Genomic DNA, 22,555 nt, shown 5'->3' with positions numbered 1-22,555 from the left:
TGCGTCACAGAGCGCTCTGCAGCACTGGAACCAGTGACCAGTGCAGCAACACACACATTTACTGTGGTCAACTCTAGTCTGTCTCTAGTGACCTCAGACCCAAGTATGCCACAATTTCTGGCAGAAAGTTCTGCTCTAAAGTGCAGAGATATTACAGAGTAATATGTGTTCCTCTGAAGTGCAGTGCAGAGATATTACAGAGTAATATGTGTTCCTCTGAAGTGCAGTGCAGAGATATTACAGAGTAATGTGTGTTCCTCTGAAGTGCAGAGATATTACAGAGTAATATGTGTTTTTATGTAAAATGTAGGAATTTCTATCAACATTATATTTGGTAGTCATGGTTCAAGTTGCTTTAAGCTTGTCAGTGTTTCAAAATAATACTTGTCACCATGTTCCACTTAGCTGGGTACCCATTACTGAATATAGGCCCTGCAGTTCTTCTCCATTCACACAGAAACAGCCATTTATCTTGAGTTCTGCTCTCAGCTCATTCCAAGTAGCAGTTTTCTTGTGATGAAAAATTGTTCAAACAGAATCCGCTACAGCAAACTCCTGTATCAGTGAGGTGAAGACAGGAGTCAAGCTCGTGTTTTAGGGCAGCATAGCTCTGGGGTGTCCACGTGTTCTCTCATATCCTCTGGCCATCGCGTGGTGGTGGACACATGTCTGTGCTGGTGCAGTACTGTAGCTATGCGCCTGGAGAAGCACACATGTGCAATGCCCCCTGGGGGAGACACCTGTGCAGATATGTGGCTTTGGCATTTGACTTATTTATTTGTTGCAGGGGAAGATAAAGCCTCTCTGCTCTTTGTTGTTATTCACACACACACACACACACACACACACACACACACACACACACACACACACACACACCCCACCCAACCCCACTCGGAGGAGACCCAGGCGGTGAGCTGCAGTGAAGTCCTTAAGGCTCTGTGGCCGACAGGCCCCAGAATGTACTCAGGCACCGCAAAGCACCGTCCAATCCTTTTAAGGCTCAAGACGGGTAGCAGTAGGCAGAACTTAAAGGGATCCGCGTCGCTCTGTGGTGGCTTTCTCTCGGAAAAACCCACACAGGATTCTCGCGCGCTGTGTTGTGATAATATTTCGTGCTGTGTGGGCTTTGATGCTAATGGGTTTTTGAAGATTCATGTGGGTACCATGTCTCCTCTGGGTTTGTCAGCGAGGGTGTGAGCGAGCAGGAGGATACATGCAGCTCTAGCGTTTAGAGAGAGGGTTCATTCATGGTTAAGTTCAAAACCACCAAAACATCCAGTTGGCCAGAAACCAAAAAAATAAGGATTGTTTGCCTTCATGTATTTAACAGATGTTTTTTTTTTATCATGTAGCTTGCAGTACAGAGAGGTTGGATTTTTACAGCATGTGACCTTTTAGGGAATTGAACTCACTCATGATGTTAATGATACACACACATTGTTTTCCTGTTAAATGATACTTTCACCCTTAATGATACTTTATACAGAAGATGCACGGAAAACATGCTGTGTAAGAGGACGTTCTTTCCTCAGTAAGACTTGACAGTCAGAGTGCTTATCTGTGTTTGTGGGTATATGCATTCACACAGACAACAGCAGAGATACTGGTGGGGTGGCATCTTATACATTTGAGTGTGTGTGTGTGTGTGTGTGTGTGTGTGTGTGTGTTCTCCTCCAGCTCGACTTGATCACAGACCTGCTGGGTACCCCGTCTCTGGAGGCCATGAGGACTGCGTGTGAGGGGGCCAGAGCTCACATCCTGCGGGGACCCCACAAACAGGTAGGGCACTTTGACCCAGCGCACCATGATGAGGAGGTTCTGCATACCGAATTATCTCTGTGTTCGCAGGTGGATTTTTTACTAGGTTGATAAGTGTGTTCTGCCTTTGGATAGGTGCTTCCCTTGAGCATGACGGTGTTCATAGCTTCTAGTGCAAACCTGCAGCGCTTTTTTGGACTAAAGAGCATAAAGATTTATCGGTCTCTCTGTTTTTGGACTAAAGAGCATAAAGATTTATCGGTCTCTCTGTTTTTGGACTAAAGAGCATAAAGATTTATCGGTCTCTCTGTTTTTGTGGTTATTTATTTCTTTTGGATTATCAAACTTGTGGAGGTTTTTGGATTTCGAGATTGTAATTACTACCATCACCAACTTGCATTCTTTGGAGAGGGTCAGAGTGAACTATGCAGTTGTTGTTCTGGTGGTTTGTTTATTTCGTTTGTCCTGCATCACTGACCCCCATCAGGAAAATGATTGGCAGTCGCTATCGACCAGCCTGAGTTTCCTGATTTATGGTCTCCTTCTCTCGAGCTTCTGTCAAGACGGCGGGGGGGGCTGTCCATCTTGATCGCACCCCCCCCCCCCCCCCCCCTTCCTTCTCCTTGGCCCCCAGCATGGAGCCTGGCCCTGAGAAGAGCCTCCTCGTGAGCCCCCCAGAGCTCCCCCGCGCCCCCTGCTCTCTCTGCCTGTGTGTCTTCATTAGCCAAACCTCATTGATTTGCTGAGACGCCGCTGTCGAGACAAGGGCTCTTTTTTTCCCTCTCCGCTGTTCAGTTTGCCAAGTGCACAGGTTGAGTTGTATTTATTTTGGATTTTGATTGTTGTAATTAGTTTTGATGGTCTTGTTTTTATCCCTCTTCTTTCATTTTAATTCTGATATAATGGGCTTTGGTTGTGCTGAAGCCAAATCACATGATTAACTGCCTCCTGGCACACACAAACACACATACAGAGCACGAGCACACGCACACACACACACACACGCACACTAACACCACAGACTTGGTCACTATTTGTCCTGCATGGTTCTGGACAAATGGTTCAGTGCTTTCTGTACTGACATGTGTGTAGCCATGTAGTCCTGTTACAGTAACAATAAATGGAGTAGTTTGTAGTTTGTCAGTTTTTGGTTTGTTTGTGCTTGTGTGTGCGCGTGCGCATGTCTATGCCTGATTGGCATGAGGATATTGGCTCACTGTCTCTCTGCAAATGCCCATCCCAAAAGGCAAAATACCCTTCCTGAGGAAGAGCACAAAGTGCAACGCAAGCTTTGGAGTGTGTGCGTGTCTGTTCGTGTGCGTACGTGTGTATGTGTGTGTGTGTGTGTCGCTGCCTTCTTCTCATCGACCTCTTACAATGCTCAGCTCTCTCGCTGGCCACTTGCCTAGCAACCACTCACCCCACCCCCCAGCCTTTCACTCTCACATTCATCTAGGGGAGAGGCTGAACACACACACACACACACACACACACACACACACACACACACACACACTTCCTGTCCACCTGCTCCTAAGCAAGTGTCTCTCACACACACACACACACACACACACACACACACACTTTCCAAGTTGCCATTTGGCTGACCTTGTCACTTCACACTTTCTCTCTTTCTTCTGTCTTTCTTTATCAGTTTTACTCAGTGCCTCTCTCTCTTTCTGCCTTTCTGTCTCCCTCCCTTCTGCTCATCCCCACCCTCTGTCTCTCCTTGGTGTGGCGAGTTGTCCACCAGGCTAGCCATCAGAAGCATGCTGTTTTAATCATGCCCATTGACTGGCTTCCAGGTTACAGAGTGGGATGTTTAGAAATTGAAGGGGGGCAAGGTATTTGGTTGGTCTCTTAGCACTGATGGTGAAAGCCAACTCAGATCATCTCTGTAAGACGGCTGAGCTTTGAGCATGTAGAATATACATTTATGATGCCCATAGACATGTTGGTTGGTTAAAACATCTGATGCTCCAGGCCTTTTGTGCATACAGTAGCTGAACCATGACACTGTAGTAAGAGAAAGACAGTGTGTGTAAGACATGCATGAATGGGCTCTGATGTTTTAGAGCAGTTTGGGTTGGATATGCATGGAGATTCAGTGAGTTTGCAGTCTCATGCACAGTAGCATAAGTGTACATATATGACAAGGCCATCTTTTAGCCCCTAAACAATTCATTCAACACCTAAGACGATGAGGTTTGGAACGTCTGAAACGGTGGTTGGTGGTGTAGGTGGACTGGTGTGTGGGGGTTGTTGCACATGAGAGGGTTTGGGCTCGACAGAAGGGACAGAGACCTGGAGCTGGTGGAGATGGCAGAGGAGAGGCTCAGCACCCACAGCCCAAACAGGGCTTTACACCCTCACCCTCACCCTCACCATGCCACTTCACCACCACTGGAGAGAGACAGAACCAATGGCCAAACCCAGGCTCCTGCAATGGCAGAATCACAGGAAATGGGTCATGGAAAAATGTATCTATTTTTCTTTAGGCTCTATTGGCGTTTTTTTTTTCTCTCTGTTCTTTTCACACATGCTTGTGGATGTCAGAGTGAAGGGCAGGGGGCAGAGATGGCTGTGGCCAGTCTTGACAGTGCGGGGTTGAGGAGAGAGGAGGACGAGGCAGAGGAGGAGCAGGAGAGTGAAAAGAAGATCTGTGTTTGACAGAGGGAGAGAGGAGAGGGGGAGGGAGCATAGAGAGAATCTAAAAAGAGCTCTGACTTTAAAAGATCGGCTGCTTCCTCCACATGGGAGCTCATTACTCCTATTAATTTTGCAAGGCTCTTACCATCAGTGATGGAGGGGGAGTGCATTTCCTCTCCTCTGCAGAAGATGTCCTCCTGAAAGGAGTGGAGGGGAGCAGTAAGAGAGAGAAGGACAGAGGTTTGCGAAATTTCAGTTTGTTCTACCTAATGGAACAGGTATGCTGTGAAATATTCAGGGCCTTAATTCCTCTCGATAAAGGACAAAAACTGCTTCAGCGTTGTAAAACCAAAATTTAAAAAGAATATTGTTGATGTTCGCCACAACCCAATTATGTGTATACTTTATCAAGTGTAGTGTTTGAGGGGTGTCATACGAGAGGCACTTCCAAGCGATGACCTGTTTTCCTTTCCTGCGTTCCTGATCAAGCCACTAACACCTTGTACAGAGAGCACCCAAATCGCTGTGTATGTTGAACAGCCAGAAAGCACAGACACTTGTACTAGTACCCACCCACTTAGCTTTACAATGTTAAAGTCCCCTGAAAGCCATTTCTAAATTAGTATCTGTATATGATTACAGCAATCTGGTCCTGCTCACTGCAACAGAGGAGAGTATACAGCTGAAAAGGTTGTACAAGTTCCGTGCCACCTGACCTGGACCCTTAACATTTCAGGAAACAGAATACTCCTGCTGATGCATACACATATACACATACAGTAGGGGCCCATTCACTGTGGTGTTCGTTAATAATGGATGGGATGCCATTCCAATGAAGCTGACTTGACTGCATTACATTGAGAGAATTAATGAGAGAAAAGTACAAAATGTTCCTACCCCCCAAACACTGCACTATCTTGGTTGTGCACCCATATGGTGCTTTCCTGCTGTGTGGGTGTGTGTGAGTGTGTGGGGGGGGGGGGGTTGCGTGCGTGCTTGTGCCTGTGCGTGCGTGCGTGCTTGTAGTTGGACATGGTGAGGTCAGATCAAGTTTCACTGCCCTCATGTCATGCTTCCACTGGCTCTGACGCTTATGTGGGGTCAGCATTAATGATTGATAACTTTATATGTACAGTACCGTGTGTGTGTGTGTGTCTGGGGATCTACAGTAGCCTGCACGCATTGGGATAAAGAATGTTTGCAAGCTTCTTGCATATTTTTGCTAAGGCCATCGTCGCCAAACATAACACAGCCAACACAAATGCTGTCGTTATTGTTTTGCAGATCTCAAAGAACATTATGATTTATTAAAAATGTAAAGGTCAATTTAAAAAATATATATTTATTTAGTTGTTATGCTATACTACAGCTTTTATCTTTAGCACAGTTCTCTAAATGAAAATGTTATGTTTTATTTTATTTTTTTGAGATGAGAGCTTTTTCATTAGTGCTGAGCTGAGTTTAAATATCCAGGTGGTATCACAGTCTTTATCCCACTTCTCCAAATATATGGATAGAGCTCTTTTATCTGTTCAATAAAGTGAGGATGGGGGAGTGTTCGTGCCTCCAGCCTGATGCCCCCGTATGACATGAGATGAGCTGGTTTAATGAATGCTTGATGTAGATGATGATGATGACGATGAGGGAGATGAAGAGGCTTTGATCTTTCTTTTTGAAACTTGACTCGCTTGGGTTGAAGCTTTGACTGAATCAGGAAGTGGGCTGATTTGGCAAATGCTACTTCCTCACCGCGTCATTGAGTTAAGAGGAGTGTGAGAGTTGGCTCAGGCCCCTTTCTCTCCGTGTCTCTCTCTCTCTCTCTCTGTCTCTCTCTCTCTCTCTCTGTCTCTCTCTATCTGTGATTGGCAGAGGTGGAAAGTAACGAATTACATTTACTCACGTTACTGTATTGAGTAGTTTTTTTTGTGTATTTTGTATTTTTTAAGTAGTTTTTAAAATCTGTAATTTTGTTTTTACTTGATTACGTTTTGAGTGAAGTATTGTACTTCGCTACATCACAAATCCAATCCGTTACTGAGTAAAAAAAAAAGTAAAGACTAACGAAAACCTAAAGGAAGGGAAAAAAATCGAGCCCGGAACTCCAGTGACAAATATAGCCGCAAGCGGCAATGGCGGGCCCGAGCACCTGCGGGCCGCAACCCGTGACATGTCGGAATTCAACAAAGCACCGACGTGGTGTGTTTGTGAAATGTACATATTTGATGCGTGTGCTATTTGTTTTTGTATTTTATTTTCTGCCACATGTACTTGCTTGGCCAGGTGGGGGCGTAATGCAAGGCAGGCCCATTGGGTGTCATCATAATCATAATATATATTAACCTGAGAAATTTCAGACCATTCATTTTAAGCAAAGAACATTTCTGATACACTTTTTGGTTGGCCAGATGGTGGCGCTATGCTAGGCCTGTGAATTATGCATGTGAATATCATCACAATAATGACATCCAATATTTTATAAAGTTTTGGATCAATCACTTAAGGCATTGTCCATTTCTGGCACATTTCCTGCTTGGCCAGGTGGTGGCGCTATGCCAGACAGGCCAATTGGGTGTCTGGATATCATCATAATCATGATATCTATTAACCTGATAAGTTTCAGACCATTCATTCAATGCACTGTGATTTATGACACATTTCCTCTTTATGTGGTGAGATATTAAAATCATATCAAATATATAACATATCAAAAATCCCTTCACAATTTAACATCAGCGACATCTTGGCATAATGTTTGCCAAATTTCACATGAATCTGACAAACCGTCTAGGAGCAGTATGATCATGTCACATCAGTGTAATTGTCATTCTTTCTGTTGCCAGTTGGTGGCGCTATGCCAAACATGCATTATGGGCATGTGAATATTATCATTAACATGGTCTTCAATGACCTGTGAAATATAAAACATTTCAAGCCATGCATGGTGAGTTATGACACATTTATTGTTTATGTGGAAGGGTATTAAAATTAATAATTTCGCCATTTCGTCAAATTACAACATATCAAAAAAAAGCTTCACAATTTATAATCAGGAACATCTCGGCGTCATGTATACCAACTTTGACATGAATCGGATCAACCGTCTAGGAGGAGTACGTTAAAATTGATCATGTCCACAAAGCACAAAATCTCAATTACCTCACTTCCTGTGGGCCTGGCTAATGGCATGTTAATACAAAAGTAGATTGTTTTTGGGAGTTACACACACCCACCAAATTTGGTGTGTGTATCTAAAACTATATGCCAACCACAAGTCACAGTGACATAAGGGGGCGCTATGGAGTTCCTGGGCAACGCCCAGTGCCAAGGCTTTTCCCCTGTGTATTCATGGTACCTCTTGACGTGTGTGCCAAATTTCATGCGTTTTCACCTATGGGAAGATCCTCTTTTGGCATCACAATTCATCACATTTTAGTCCGCACAAAATCCCAAATACCTCACTTCCTGTTGGGTGTGGCTAATGCATTGTACATATGAAAGTTGTTCATCTTGAGGAGATACACACACCTACCAAATTTGATGCGTCTAGCTCAAAGTATGTGCCAACCACTGCCTCAATCACCTAAGGGGGCGCTACTGAGTCCCGGGGCCAAGCTCTTGTACCTAACTGCTTTGCGTGACACCTGATGTGTGTGACATTTAATTTGTAAATGAAAATATTCAGATAAAATAAAATATATTTATTTTAAAGGGCCCTATCCTCCATTGGGGCCCTAGTAATCAGTCCCACTTTCCCCCCAGTCCGACGCCCTTGGATCTGCTGAACTCCTTTCCAACAGTTTCAGTTTCTCTCTGAAACTCAACACGGGCCTGCCTGCCTCAGCTGCCTTTGAGCAGCTTTTCAGTTGTGCTGGATTACTGTTAGCGAGCAAGGATGAGCGTGATTTTTCACATAGATCTCCGTTTCCGGAGGTCACCGACATCGAGTAGGCTAGTGTGGTACAAAAAACCCCCGTCAACAATCGGTTTTACCTAGCTCGAGTAGCTGCAGCCAGCAGTTAAGGCAGCCAGGCAGCTACAGCGGGAGGATCTTTAAGTAACTTTTACTTAAAGTACATTTTAAATGAACTACTTTTTATTTTTACTTGAGTACATTTTCAGATGGGTAATTTAACTTGTACTTGAGTAATATTTCATCAAAGTATTGGTACTTTTACTTGAGTACAATATTTTAGTACTTTTTCCACCTCTGGTGATTGGCTTCCGGTATACTCATCACCTCACCTCACGTCCCCTTGCTCTCTGAGCTCTCTCTCTCTCTCTCTCTCTCTGGCTCTGTCGGTGTGCACACACACACACACACACACACACACACACACACACTTTTACACCCTAATTCTCTTCTCTCTTCCTGTCATCCTTTCCAACACCAGCATCAATGTCTGTCCTTTTTAGTTTGTCAGATGCAGTGACTCTTCTGACGTCATCTGTTTTTCTCCCCCTCATAAATTGTAGAATGATTTCTCATCTCTTCAATATTAAAGTATTTAGTTATCCATTTCTGTACATTCAAGATACAGTTGCCTAGCAATTGCAAATAAACATATTTTTACCAGGGCTGGATTTTTATACTTGGTTTCCTGTTGCACGCTGCATACAGTAAGTGCTACAGGTTGTTTACCCAGATTCATTTTTTAATTTTCCAGCCTCTGCTTTCTGTTGTTGTGTTGGAGGCCATGGAAAGACAGTGCTGTTGTTGTTGTCACACAGTGGCGGGTGATGAATGACTTGTTTGTCCCATGGCTGTGGAGGAGGAGGCCCCCAAGCCCCTGCCACAGACAGAGCAAGCTGGTGTGTGTGGGGGGGGGGGGGGAACAGTGCTCTGCTGCTCTACTGCTCTACCTGTTTCCAGGCATGCCGGGGGCTCACTGGAGAGCGGGCGGTGGGTTTGGGGGTTTGCTTCTGCCAGTAGGGGCAGGTCACATGGCCTGCGGTGCACCACACAGGAAGCCTGCGCTGACTGATGCTTGTGGCTATATGCCGGGAAGACCTTGTTGACTAGTCAGAAGTTTACTGGATCTGTATTTGCACTGACTCTGTTTTTGGTGACCCACCTGCATATTTACCCCCCCCCCCCCCCCATTCTCTCTCATTCTCTCTTTCACTATGCAAGATTTTCACCTTTACGAAGCCAATTTGATGGTAAACTTGTAATAGGCAAATCGTTCACCTAGCATAGCTATACAGCATAGACATAGCGAGACGGTACCGAGAAAACCAGCCATGCAACTTCAAGAACGACAAATCTCGTGAGAATCGTGAAACAATTACCTTGTCAGTAGATAGCTCTTTGGAGATAGTTTTTGCCTATTGTTAATCCTTCACCTCCACAACAAAAGCATTTTCATTGTGTACAGGGGGATAAGTCACGAGACGTTTGCTATTTACAACAGGAGAGTAAAATATAATTACATCGTGAATCTAGGGATCTCTACAGTCGCCAAAAATACCAAAACCTGCATAGTGTACCTTTAATGGAAACCTCTTATGAGTTTTTATTCAGATGAGTACAGGACACACATGCTGCTCTCCACCTGCACTGACACTTGATCACACTTATGGTTCATATTTGCCAGTGGAATCAAGATAAGAGATCATGGGGTTGAAAGTAATGAAATATAATGGGATATATAAATGGAATTGATGTTAAAGGGACACCAGGCAACGTTTTCGTGTTAATTACTCATCTTCGTAAATATATGGTTAAATGACTCATTACAGGGCGAATGAAGACTCTCTCGTCCGCCTCTACTGCCTGTTGGAAGAATATCCCACTTGCAAGTTCAGTGTATCGTACCCGTCGACCGAAGCAGGATCAGTTTACATCCTGCATCCACAGCACAGAGGCAGGCTAAAGAAACGCTAGCGATTGTTGCAAACGTGTGTATAATGGCAGAGCCGGCGAAGAAGCAGCGAAAACCCTTGACGGAAGACGCAAAGAAAAGGAAAAGGGCAGACCGAGCGAGGGGGAGTTAAGTAGAGAAAAAGCATCAGGCTTGCCTGGTGTCCCTTTAAAAAAGAAAGTAAAGAATCCAGCACTAGGTTGTTGACGGTGGCCTTAGAACTTGAGGTAATTCAAATGATCTTGGCTGAGCTGTGTGCCATGTTGTGAAATCCCTGACCTTGTTCAGCCCCTCTCGAGTGCAAACCTTCCTTCCTTCCTGCTTGTGCTGTTTATCAGCACTGTCTGTTTCGAGTGTTTGGGTCGACGCTGCACAACATGCTGGGGGAGTGAGGGGGCCTCTACTCGCAAGTACATTTGTTCAAACCGCTGAAGCCACTAGCTCTTTCTGACCGAACCTTTAGGCCATGCATGGCAGACACATTCACCAGGTGGCCTCTTAGCCACTGTTAGTGTTATGAGAACAAGATGTCTTCATATTATGCAGCAGATCTAAATGAAGGTAAACGTCAGTGCAAAATTGGGATGGAAAAAGTCAGGAGCAACTCCACAGTTGATGACCAAGTTCATTATCAGTCTGCCAAAGGTGTGACCTCAGTAAAGGATGTGATGTAATGCTATGGCCAAAAAAACACTAGTCTTTACAGCAGGTTACTTCAGGACTGTAGGTGGCCTGAATGTGAAAGGTGATTGGGTGCACATCCTGTCTTTCAAGACACCATGGGCCAACAGTGTGTGAAGGGATTTCACCATCCCATTATTTTGGTGGTGTGGGACCTCAGAGTGTTAGTGTGGTGATTATACTATTCGCTTGTTCCTTCCTTAGTCATTATGCATTATCTCAGACTGGGGCATCGGGGTGGAGGAAATGTCTCTCTCTCTCTCTCTCCCTCTCTCTCTCTCTCTCTCTCTCCCTCTCTCTCTCTCTCTCTCCCTCTCTCTCTCCCTCAGACTCGGTTGCTCCCCCCTTCATCTGTTTGGCGCTACATCCCCAGCTAATCCTGAGCTAATGCACTCTAATGCTACTGTGCTCTCTGCCACACTCCCACGCAAGCACACACTCTCACAGACAAACTAAAAAAAAACACACAGAGACATCCGCGAGAGCACTCAAGTAGATACATACAATAAAAAAAAAACTCAAAAAGCAGACTGTCACAAATATGACACCCCTACTCATTCTTTCTGTCTCCATTGAGGAAAAACTCGCTCATTATTGTACATTCATAGAATTCCACTGAGACCCAAACAGAGGAAATACTCATCTCTCTCAGTTAGTCTCTCATTCTCTCTCTCTCTCTCTCTCCTCTCTCCTCTCCATCTCTCGTTCACCATCATCCTCCTCCTCACCCCTCTCCACTCATCTCATCTGATGTGAGGAAGAGGGGGCTTCCAATGAAGGGGAGAGAGAGAGTGAAGCAGCTGTCTGCCTACTACCTTGCCATTCAATCAGCTAGTCAGCCACCAGCAGACAACCCCCCCCCCCCCCACACACACACACACACACACACCCCACCCCTACACACGCACACGCACACACACACACACACACACACACACACACACACACACACACGAGAGTACTCTTGCACACATCACTTAGGCACAGAAAACAGGGAGGAAAAAACTAATCGGGGAAGCAAACGATTACCGGTGGGCTTTTTCAATCAACTTTGCTGCTCTGCTGGGAGAGAGGGAGAGAGAGAGAGAGAGAGCGAGAGAGAGGGCTGTATGGATGGATCAGTTGGAGGTAGTAGGTGGTGGTGGTGGGGAACGGAGGAGATAATTACAGTGTAAAAATAACTCCGGCTCATTGTTCTGCTTGTCCCACATCCTTCTCAGATAAGCAGCCGCTATCATTTTAGAGAGATCACTCTGTTTGCTGTTCGGGAGAGGGAACGAGATGTCACCCGGCGATTGCTTCCCTCAAATGACTCTTGATTCCATATCCTAGTGTCCTAATTGCCTTCTCCAACACCAGGAACTGCTTGCTGTAGTGAATGTTTTGTGGGATGTCTTGTGTTTTAGTTCTGGACTGCGTTGGTGTAAATTTTTAGTTTTTGTGTAAAGTGGTTGTTCTGTTATTTCTTTTTCATCGATAAGGATTGAAAAAGTTTTGAATTTAGGTTCAGAGTGAGGGGCAGAATTATGTTTATGACAGAAAATAAGCCAAATAGGATGTATTGCTTGCATAGAGTTCCTTCCAACGAAAAGGCTTGGTGCATCATTGCTGATTGTTGGTCAGTATTTGTTATCCAAGTTTTCTGTGTTTCTAAGTTTGAATTTGTGGGTTTGCTCTCTGTACATGTAAAGCTTCACTCAAGCAATTGTTCAGTCATTGAAAATGAGAAAAATCAATGAAGTAATGGTGTGAGTGGGACGTAAACAAATGCTGAGGCAATTGTTGGCTCATTAGTTTAGCCCATTATGGAAGGATCGCGATGAGGGGAGATCTGCATGCCCTGATTTGATTAGTCAGAAAGAGTGCACTGCACGGGACGGACAAATCTACAGTCCTGTATGTGAGTCTCTGTCACGGGCATATGAGCAGCTGCTGAATCTCTGTGTCTGTGTGTGTGTGTCTCCTGCAGCCCTCTCTTCCAGTCCTCTACACACTGTCCAGCCAGGCCACTCATGAAGCCGTTCATCTGCTCTGCAGGATGCTCGTCTTTGACCCCGTGAGTACCCACAGCACTTGCTGATCAATACCACAACCTCGGCTGTTGAGCCAGAAATGCTATTGTATCATTTGACTGATTTTACACTGAAGGTTTATGATTAACTGCACCTGATAGCGGAAATATCAATTAAATGTGGCTTATGAAGGTTATATATACAATATTGGGCAACATTTGGAAGGATCCTCATTCCTCAGGTTTGCACTTATCACAGTGAGCACATGCAATGATGCAGTGATCATTTAATTTCACTCATCCCTCTTGCTTCCAGGTCTACAGTGGGAAATGTGGTGCTGGCATCAATTAGCTTGGCTGTAAGGCAGTTTGCTCTCCAGTCCAGACTTATAAGATTATACAGTAGCTGGCAACCCAGGATGTAGAACAACATTAGACTTCAAAATATAACCGGCCCTAACTTCATAAGACAACAAACTGCTTTACATATGTGATGTAACAACAGTCCCCAAATGGCGCAACATCAAAAGGAGTAATTGAGAAGAATTGTTATTTGCATATACGCCCTCATAGGATGCTAGAATGGAGAGAAGCCTTTGTGGGACAGGTGAAACGGCATATTCATTTATGGGTGCACCATTGAATTGGTTTCTCTGGCCAATTGTATCCACAGGAATTCTAATATGTATCTGCTTCTGTTTCTGTCATCAGACATCAGTACCTGTTATGAAAATATTTAAATTGAAAAATGATATTGTGAAATGATTACATATAAAAGCCCAGCACCATTCAAACCACCAAAGTATAGACATTGCCGTGGTCTTCACATATTCATATATTGACTTATGAGCTTCATAAACGCATGAAAGCAACCTGCATAAGACATTAGGGACATTTGTGATGTAGAATAAAGTGGAAAGGTATGTAAAGACTTTAGGAATGGGCAACCTTATGTGTTTAGGGAGAAATATGGAGTTAGTGCTTATGAGGTGGAGAACATGCATGATACAACAACTAGAGCTGTATTTTGTGTACAAACAGCTTTATGTGGCTGGTGCTACTGTACTAGTCCGACAGACCTACTGTGAAAGGCCAATTTATAGAGCTATGTTAGTTTCAGTGGCCCATGTCGGCAACAAAGCATATTTAATGACCAGTGACAACGAAACAGATATTTTATGGAATTGTCCCAGGTATTACAGATCAATTAGAATGGGAAATGGGAGAGTAGAGTCTAACCAAGGAGAGTGTGGTATGCTGTAAAATCCATAAAAATGCCTTTTCTGTCTCACCGTTGGTTGCACATTAAGGCTCTGATCTGACTGTTAGGCTACTGGATTTGTTTACTCTCTCTGTGCAGTGTAGTTGCATAACCTGTGTAGCCATGCAATAACTAAATCGTTGGTCAATTTTGTAACCGAGAGATCAATGTTATGCTGTCAAACTGCAGAGATTAGATTAGATGTACCTACCAGATACTGAACACTTAGATGCAGCTACCACAAAGCCTACAGTTTTAATAAGACCCATCCAAATGAGCTGCCCTCAAAGGCACTTTGGCCTTGGTTATGAAATTAACAAATGAAGGCACCCTAATAATTGAAATAGCTTGACATGATTTCCTTTTCTGTTGTACGTAAGAACTTGTGTTATAAAGGAGAGCCCAATATGTTTGCTCTGCAAAGCTCATATTTATTTATATGGGTCTCCTCTCACCCTCTACAACCTCTGGAGTACCCAGGCTACAGATTGAGGCTGCAGTGTCCTTATTAACACAGCCTCATATATTGAATTATGTAACTACCAGAAATTCCATGGGGGTGGTCCATAACAAAAATAAAGAGGATCTTAACCAGGGAGGGACCCTGCTCCTGTGGCTTGTCCTGGAAGTCTTTCCGCTGCTCCGCTGATAGTGTCAGTAGGTTAACCTGTCATGCTTCTGTTTCCCTGCGTCTCCTCCAGTCAAAGCGCATCTCTGCGAAGGATGCGCTGGCTCACCCCTACCTGGACGAGGGCCGCCTGCGCTACCACACCTGCATGTGCAAGTGCTGTTACACCACCTCCACGGGTCGGGTCTACACCAGCGACTTCGAGCCGGTCACCAATCCCAAGTTCGACGACGGATTTGAGAAGAATCTCACATCGGTCAGACAGGTGAAAGGTGAGTGCAGGGTGTCCAGATGACCTCAGGTGGCCGTTCAGGCACATGCTCTGTGATGGCTCCTGCTTGGGCTGCTGTTGCTTTTCTATATGAATACTGCAAAGATAAAACAACATCTGCTTCCCTGTCACCTTTTGTCTACTGTAGTTGCAGGACTCAGATTTTGTGTGTGTGTATGTGTGTGATTTAAAAACCATTGCCCTCTTCATAATGTGGTGGTCTTCTTAATGTGGTCTCTGACAGGTGTGGAATTTTATACGAGTAAATACAGAGTGCTGTTGAGTTCTTGGTCAGTGTGCAATGATCAGTCATGTGCATGAATCCCTATTAGAGCTTTTATAGAATTGTAGTCCTGTTGATGTGTGCTCATGAAGAGACCCTAACAATTAGCACCATGAGGGTTAAGGACATGGGCCTGATGTGTGGTCATTAGGGTTAAGGACATGGGCCTGATGTGTGGTCATTAGGGTTAAGGACATGGGCCTGATGTGTGGGCGGCTCGGCTCAGCTGGGCTCAGCGCTGATGGTGATGGGACGCCGCAGCATGTGGCCATCACACCGCTTGGCCCCCAGCGCCCCTAATCAGATCTCTTACAGCCACTTTCGTGCTTTTCCCTCATCAGCAATGTTTTTGTAATTCCTGTTTTGTGCTTTTCAAACCACCCCCCACGGACACCCCATACACACAGACTCACATACACACATGCTGTCACACACACGCACACACACACGTACATGCGCAGGCCCTACCATAACCCCCCCCCCCTCGATCACTGGTGGCCTGCCCTGTCAGCAGGCATTAGGGAGCCTGTGGGCTAAAAGCAGGCTTACCGCAGAGGAGCGCTCTAAATAAACCTGCTCCGCTCTCATCCTCCTCCTTCACTGTAACTCTCCCTTGCACTCTCTTTCCTCTCTCTCTCCTTTGCACTCTCTCTCTCTCTCACGTGGGCTCTCTCCATCTCGGCTCTCGCCATGTCACTTGCTCTCTTTCTATCACTCTATCGCTCTACGCTCTTCTTCTCTATCTCACACACACTGTGCGTATGTAGAGATGAAGCAAAGAAAACACACACACACACACATTATTTTTCTCCCTCGCCCCTTGCCTGGTGTGCACCCTGGGGATTAGGCAGATTGGAGGTAGTCGACTGCATGGCAAGTCAAAGCTTCTTAAAGTAAGGCCACCCTGAGAAGAGCTGGTTGGGCTTGTTTCCTGAACTATTCATGCAAAGCACCAGAGCACACTGTGGAGTCATTTAGCATAGCAGCACATGACACTGTGCGTCAGGAGATTCATTGATTAGCATAGACTGGTATTAATTGATTTCCTCTGTTATTTGTAATTGTCTGTTAATACCTCTCAAGATGGTCTTGAACAGAGATGCCTAACACCCAACTATGTCTAATTAATTGAACTTTCCCTAACTCAGTTAATCATTGTATTCCATTTAGATTGATATTAAGATTAGATTGATATCTAAATAAAATGTTTTTATTATTAGGTATTTTCATCATGACTACCAGTATTTATAGAACTTTATTCACTGTATTTAGTGGGGTTACTGCACTGCATTTACGTATATCCCATGTTGCTTTTTATACATGTCTCTGATCGGTGGAAAATAAGAGATGCTTTAGAAAATCAAGAATAAAATGGCGCTAACTGCCAAACCTCGCACAACCTACCAGTGCATACTTGCAGTGGGCTTTGTATGCGTTGCTTTACTTTCCCATTCAGTGTTAAGCCCTGTACCAAACTCAGCATTTTTCCTTTCATATGGAGACAAAGTACAAAGATGGCTTGAGGCAGCAAGGCCGACTGCAAGTGGTTTAACGTTGTTCCACCTCCACCTCATCCCCTCATCTTCTGTTTTCTCTCTCTCTCTCCCTTTCTCTCTTTTGCAGAGATCATCCACCAGTTCATTCTGGAGCAGCAGAAGGGGAACCGCGTGCCACTCTGCATAAACCCCCAGTCTGCCGCGTTCAAAAGCTTCATCAGGTATGACGCTCCCTTCAAAGCCGCTCGCTGCCAGCTGCCAAAGCACCAGGCCCCTCAGCAGCGCCCGCCCACCCCGTGTGCCCTCTGCTGGTGCCAAGCGCCCAGCTCTGTGGGCATGGCATGGCATGGGCAGAATATTCACACATGCATTATTCACATGAAAATGGACTATATGCAAGCCTAAAATGATCACCGTGTGTGTCTGCGTGTGTGAGTGTGTGTGTGTGTGTTAGTGAGACAGTGAAGAATGCATTAAAATGCTAAAATACTAAAATCCGTGCAGCTGAGAGTAAAACTCATGAATCTCTGTCTCTTCTCCACCCATTCTCTCTACCTCCGCCCAACCCATGGCCCTCCCTGCGCTCTCTCTCTCTCTCTCTCCCCCCCACCATCCTCCTCTACTCTCCCTGCACTCTCTCTCTCTCTCCCCCCCCCCCCCCACCACCACCATCCTCCTCTACCCTTCCTGCAGCTCCACGGTGGCTCAGCCGTCTGAGATGCCCCCGTCTCCTCTGGTGTGGGAGTAAAGCCCACTGACCGCTGGGAAGGTCCAGCGCCCCCAGGTGGCCACAGCCCTGCCTAAGTGTCCTCCATGAAGCTCATTCACATCCCAACCACGAAACCCCCCCACTCAGAACAGAACTACTGAAGAGGACCAGGCACCCACCACAACCCCCCACCCACCCCAGAAAACTACGTAGCATTTCACTGGAGTCTAGGACTAGCAAAGAAAGATGTTTTCTTATCACATTGTGTACTGTAATACTAACTGAAGATGGATTTTTTTCTTCTTTTTTTGTTTTTCTTTTTTGTTGATGTACCAACCACTGCTGATTAGAGTGTGTTTTCGTTAGATAAAACGGGGGATGGATGGGGTTGGAGGGATTGGACTTGTAGGTGAAAGACGAACATTAAGTTTGTGAATGCACTCACACCTACATACACATGCATTCAAGTCTGTGTGTGTGTTTCTGGAGGCCCTAGGCCCACTGTGGACAGGAATGTGAAGTGTTAGCTGGGCCCGGGGCTCCGCTTTTCCGCTTCCTGTTAAAGGCAAACACATGGCTCGGAAGATCTGAGAGGAGAAAAAAGAAATGCAAGAGAAAGACGGAAGAGGTGGTGGAGGAGAGTTCCTGCGTGCAGTGGAGATCATCCTTTATTCGTTTGTCTTCAAGAGGCTGGAGTCTGGTCTGTTCAGCCACATGCAGAAGAAACCACACCTCTCCTCTTTATTGACTGAAAGGATGACCTGAATGTGCTGTATTTTATTTATACTCTCATACTGTTAAGCATTATGATAAGAAGTTAACGTATGTTAGATTTTAATTTCTTGGTGTTTGCCATCTCTTTCAGTCTCTGTCTCACCATTCCTACTTTTGTAGTAACAGGCAGTATATCCTGATTTATTTTTTTTGTTTGTTGGTTTGTTTAGCTCCAGTCAGCGTAGCGCTGTTAGCCCTGTTTGACTCTGAGGTCAGCGGAGTCTGTGTTTCCTTAACAGCACAGACTGCAGAGTGATGAGGCTGTGGCCTTGCCGAGAAGCTTGGAAAGCAGGCAGTTGAGGGCGATGTGAAAACACGTAAGGCTCTCGAGAGATCCCGCGTGGATCAAGTCTTTTGGACAAAACTGAGAGCAAAACTGAGTTTTCACAGACTGGGGGGGCAGTATCTTTCTTTTCATGTTTTTGTTCGGGCTCTTCCTTTATTTGAAGTGTTGTCCGAGACCTGGTCATAGTAGGCTTAGTCATGCCAGGTCCTCGCTTTAAGGACAGAGGAGACGACCTTGTGCTTGTTGAACAGTCTCTGTTCAGAAACAGATAAGTGAGTGGACAAGAGGAGGATGCTGCTCAGCCTCTTTCTCTATGGAGTTGGCAGCCAATGAGGAGTGGTCATGCGGTGCGTCTGTCTGCTGTAATGAGGACAGGGTGACCACGGACAAACAGGCACATAGTTAGAGAGGTTGGGAGAAAGACAGAAAGTTGAAGTGTCCATTTTAACAGCAGGGGCAAATCAGCAGACATTACAAAAATTATTGATGTGACCCTGAGGCTCAAAGGTGATCTTAGACCATTCCTTGAAGATATTTAATTTATTCCATGTAAAACATGGCTGAAGGTCCCCAAAGGAAGGTGTGTGTGTGCGTGTGTGCGTGCGTGCGTGCGTGCGTGAGAGCCTGTGGGTTGTGCTTGTGTGTGTATGTTTGTGTGCATGTGTGTATGTGTGATCAAAAAGAATGATAATGATAGCATATGTATCCTTGCATAAGTACCATGCTAGAGACTTGTATTAACATTTGTTCATTTATTTGTTCATGCGCTTTTTCTGCTGAAATGGACCACCATGGAGTGAGAGCAGGAGTGCTGTGAGGTGGGTTGTAAAAGCTGCCCCCTAGCTTTCAGTCGGCATGTTGGGTCTCAGACAGCCCCAGGACAGGCCAGGCCGTGACGCCCAGTCAGGAGAAAGACGAGCTCCGAAGTAGGCTCTTACTCCCCAGGATTAAACCAGAGGAATATTCTCACCGCCATTACATATACACTGTATAGTCACACTCATACCTATCCATACACACCCAGGAGCAGAAAAAAGAGAAACTATTTAATATATTTTTAGATGATTTTTTAATTATTATTTCTTTCTTAATGTTTCAATGGCATGCTCTCATGATCCACTGAATATGTTGTGTATATACATGAGTAGCTACTAGGATGAAACATCAGAAAAATTCTACAGTGGATAAAAAAAAAAAACCTTGCAGTTCTTAAAAAACTGAGGAAGACTCCAACATTACTGCTGTATAGAAGGTGAGGCCTGCACATTTTTAGGGCTGTGATTTTTTTCTTTTTTGTTTCTGAGACTCCCATATAATTATATATGTATATAATTTTGTTTTTGTTTATCTTTTCTTAACTCCCCTTGCAGTAAGAAAGTGTGAAGAGATAATCCAAATTATAAGCAGAAACACATAGCCAATTATGTTAATTGTGTATTGTGTGTACTTAAGAGATGTGGATATGAGTATCGAAGTAGAAGCCCTCTTTTATTATTATTATTATTATTATTATTATTATTATTATTATTTTATCCTTTAGACAACAAAACACTGAACTAATTGTGTATATGTATATAATGGATTCACAATGTTGGTCTCTACCTCTTGAGCTCAATGACTTGGTTGTTTACCTCCACATTTTTGATTTTACCGTGGAGATTTAAAACTTGAATGTCCCTTCCAGTTTTTATATTCCTACAAAAAACTCCCACTCTGGAATGAAAGTCATCATCAAAATTCAAATTACATGAGAAGGAGGCCCCTTGTATTCCTATTTGGAAAATGACATACCTTATTCTTGGCCAAGTATTCTCTGACTGTTAGTTCACTGAAATCCTATTTGACGTGTCAACCTTCAGTAATTGAGGTTATAGTTTTTGTTCAAATGAAGTACAAATACATGGTAATGCTTGTATTTTCAGGGGGATATGTAAAAAAATTATAACATGCAAATGAAACCGATAAAAGGATACAATGGTAGTGTGATGTGTGAAAGACTGATGACCTCTGCAACTTCTATCAAAAGGTATAGGTACTACTTCTGTCAGGCTTTTTTATAAGACATTTGAAGTTTATATTCAGAGGTAATGGTATTTCAATACATTTTACGATATATACTAAAGAGAGCTGTTAGTTGCCTGAATGCTTATGTTGGTCACACAGGGATTGGAAGACGCATCAGATGAATTTCAATCTTTCCTTGGGGAAAAATAAAACAATGTTTGGTCTCAACAAAAATGTAGATTTGAAGTACCGTGGTCAAGCTCATTAAATGTTGACATTGAAAAAAATGACAACACTGCTGTTCCCTCTCCACTGTCTTCTTTTTTTAAAACAAATATGTTTGTCTTCAATTTTTCAGCATGGACAGGCAGATTGCCATCTAGTGGCTGAATATGGCACTACAGATAGAGTGGCATAGTTAAGGGTAGTTTTTTTTTTTTTTGATTCTGTTGAGATATATTTTGAAGAACTCAACATATGAATTACTCACATTCTGTTGAGTCATCTGGTCAGTCATTACCCTATGAGAACTACAGAGATTCCCAGTGAGTTGCTATGGATGCACCTTTAGGCAGGTTCACCTCTTTCCTTCAGCTAAAGAATTACACAATATTGCAAGTACCATGTTAAGATGGTCCTCATGATGGAAGTCACACTGTATGTATGGTTTATCTTGCCACACCCATGTTAAGGGCTCAGGAGTCAAGATTCCCTTCGGCAACATTGAGTTCAGATAGCACTTCCTCAGCTTACAGGGGATTTAATGAGTTTATTATACACACAACAAATAAATTTCTCATTATAAGACTATTCATGTTAATTAATTATCACTCATTTTAATCTTACCCTGATAACATGGGACTGGTTGAACTGTTGACTTACAAAATGCCTGTGAAGGGCCAGTTTTGGCCTACTGGTTAGGGCTTCAGGTTTGTAACCGGAGGGTTGCCGGTTCAATCCCTGTCCAGTAGGCACGGCTGAAGTACCCTTGAGCAAGGCACCTAACCCCTCACTGCTCCCCGAGCGCCTCTGTAGCAAGACAGCTCACTGCTCTGGGTTAGTGTGTGCTTCACCTCACTGTGTGTTCACTAATTCACGGATAAATGCAGAGACCAAATTCCTTGTATATGCAAGTATACTTGGCCGAGAAACCTGATTTATATTTACATTTACGAACCCAGCCAAAGGTTCACAACCCCAGAAGACACTGAACCCAGTTTCTTATGGGGACACAAGACATATCAGTAGGACACCAGTATCATTACTATCATTATTAGTAATTTAGTATGGGCATGGTACATTCAGGGATGGGCATTTCTCATATTAAAAATACACCAAATATTATTTTGTAATTAGTTTTGTATTTGATTGGGATGATGGAAATGCCTTCATACTCTATCAAAATACTTTAGTGTTTTGTATTTTTAAAAAACTGTAAAATACTTTCTGAGACATAGCATGATGACATACACTGTAAAAAAATGGAAAGTCAAGGTTATCCAATTTGTCAAACCATTATACGTTACAATCACAAAAAACAAGGTTATTAAGTTGAACTGACATAGAGGGTCAGGTTTAAAAAGACCAGTAGAATTTGGAGCTGAGTTGTATCTTGTGCTATGCTTTGAGATTAACCATGCTTTGTGAATACTGTGGCACAACATTCAGCATGACTGACTTATTCTAGACATTTCATTCATTGTGCAATAGATGTACAGGTACACGATAAAATCAAGTAAATCCAGCATTTTCTTCAGTGTATGGTCCCTAAATTGTCTCATTTGGTTTAGAGTATGGATTTGTACCACTTGGGAGTAGGGTAGGGAGTTCCTACTACCTAATTAAGATGTTTTCTGTTACAGTACTTTTAAAATTATAGA

The 22,555-nt window shown here is 44.0% G+C and overlaps 1 protein-coding gene across 1 annotated transcript in view; it reads left to right on the top strand.

Moving 5' to 3' along the window:
- nlk2 (nemo-like kinase, type 2) overlaps positions 1-20,968 on the top strand; it is a 57,797-nt gene extending 36,829 nt beyond the window's left edge. The window contains exons 7-11 of the mRNA XM_076281929.1: positions 1,681-1,782; positions 12,922-13,008; positions 14,926-15,124; positions 17,030-17,123; positions 17,596-20,968. Coding sequence (XP_076138044.1) covers positions 1,681-1,782; positions 12,922-13,008; positions 14,926-15,124; positions 17,030-17,123; positions 17,596-17,650 — 537 coding nt within the window. The 3' untranslated portion in view covers positions 17,651-20,968. The remainder of the gene's footprint in view (positions 1-1,680; positions 1,783-12,921; positions 13,009-14,925; positions 15,125-17,029; positions 17,124-17,595) is intronic.
- The last annotated feature ends 1,587 nt before the right edge of the window (positions 20,969-22,555 follow it).

This window comes from Alosa pseudoharengus, unplaced genomic scaffold, assembly GCF_046254945.1.
Source record: "Alosa pseudoharengus isolate Yale_2024_CS ecotype anadromous, Long Island Sound unplaced genomic scaffold, YU_APseudo_1.1 YU_APseudo_1.1_scf_13, whole genome shotgun sequence".
Taxonomy (NCBI): domain Eukaryota; kingdom Metazoa; phylum Chordata; class Actinopteri; order Clupeiformes; family Clupeidae; genus Alosa; species Alosa pseudoharengus.
This window is presented reverse-complemented; position numbering and strand designations above follow the sequence as displayed.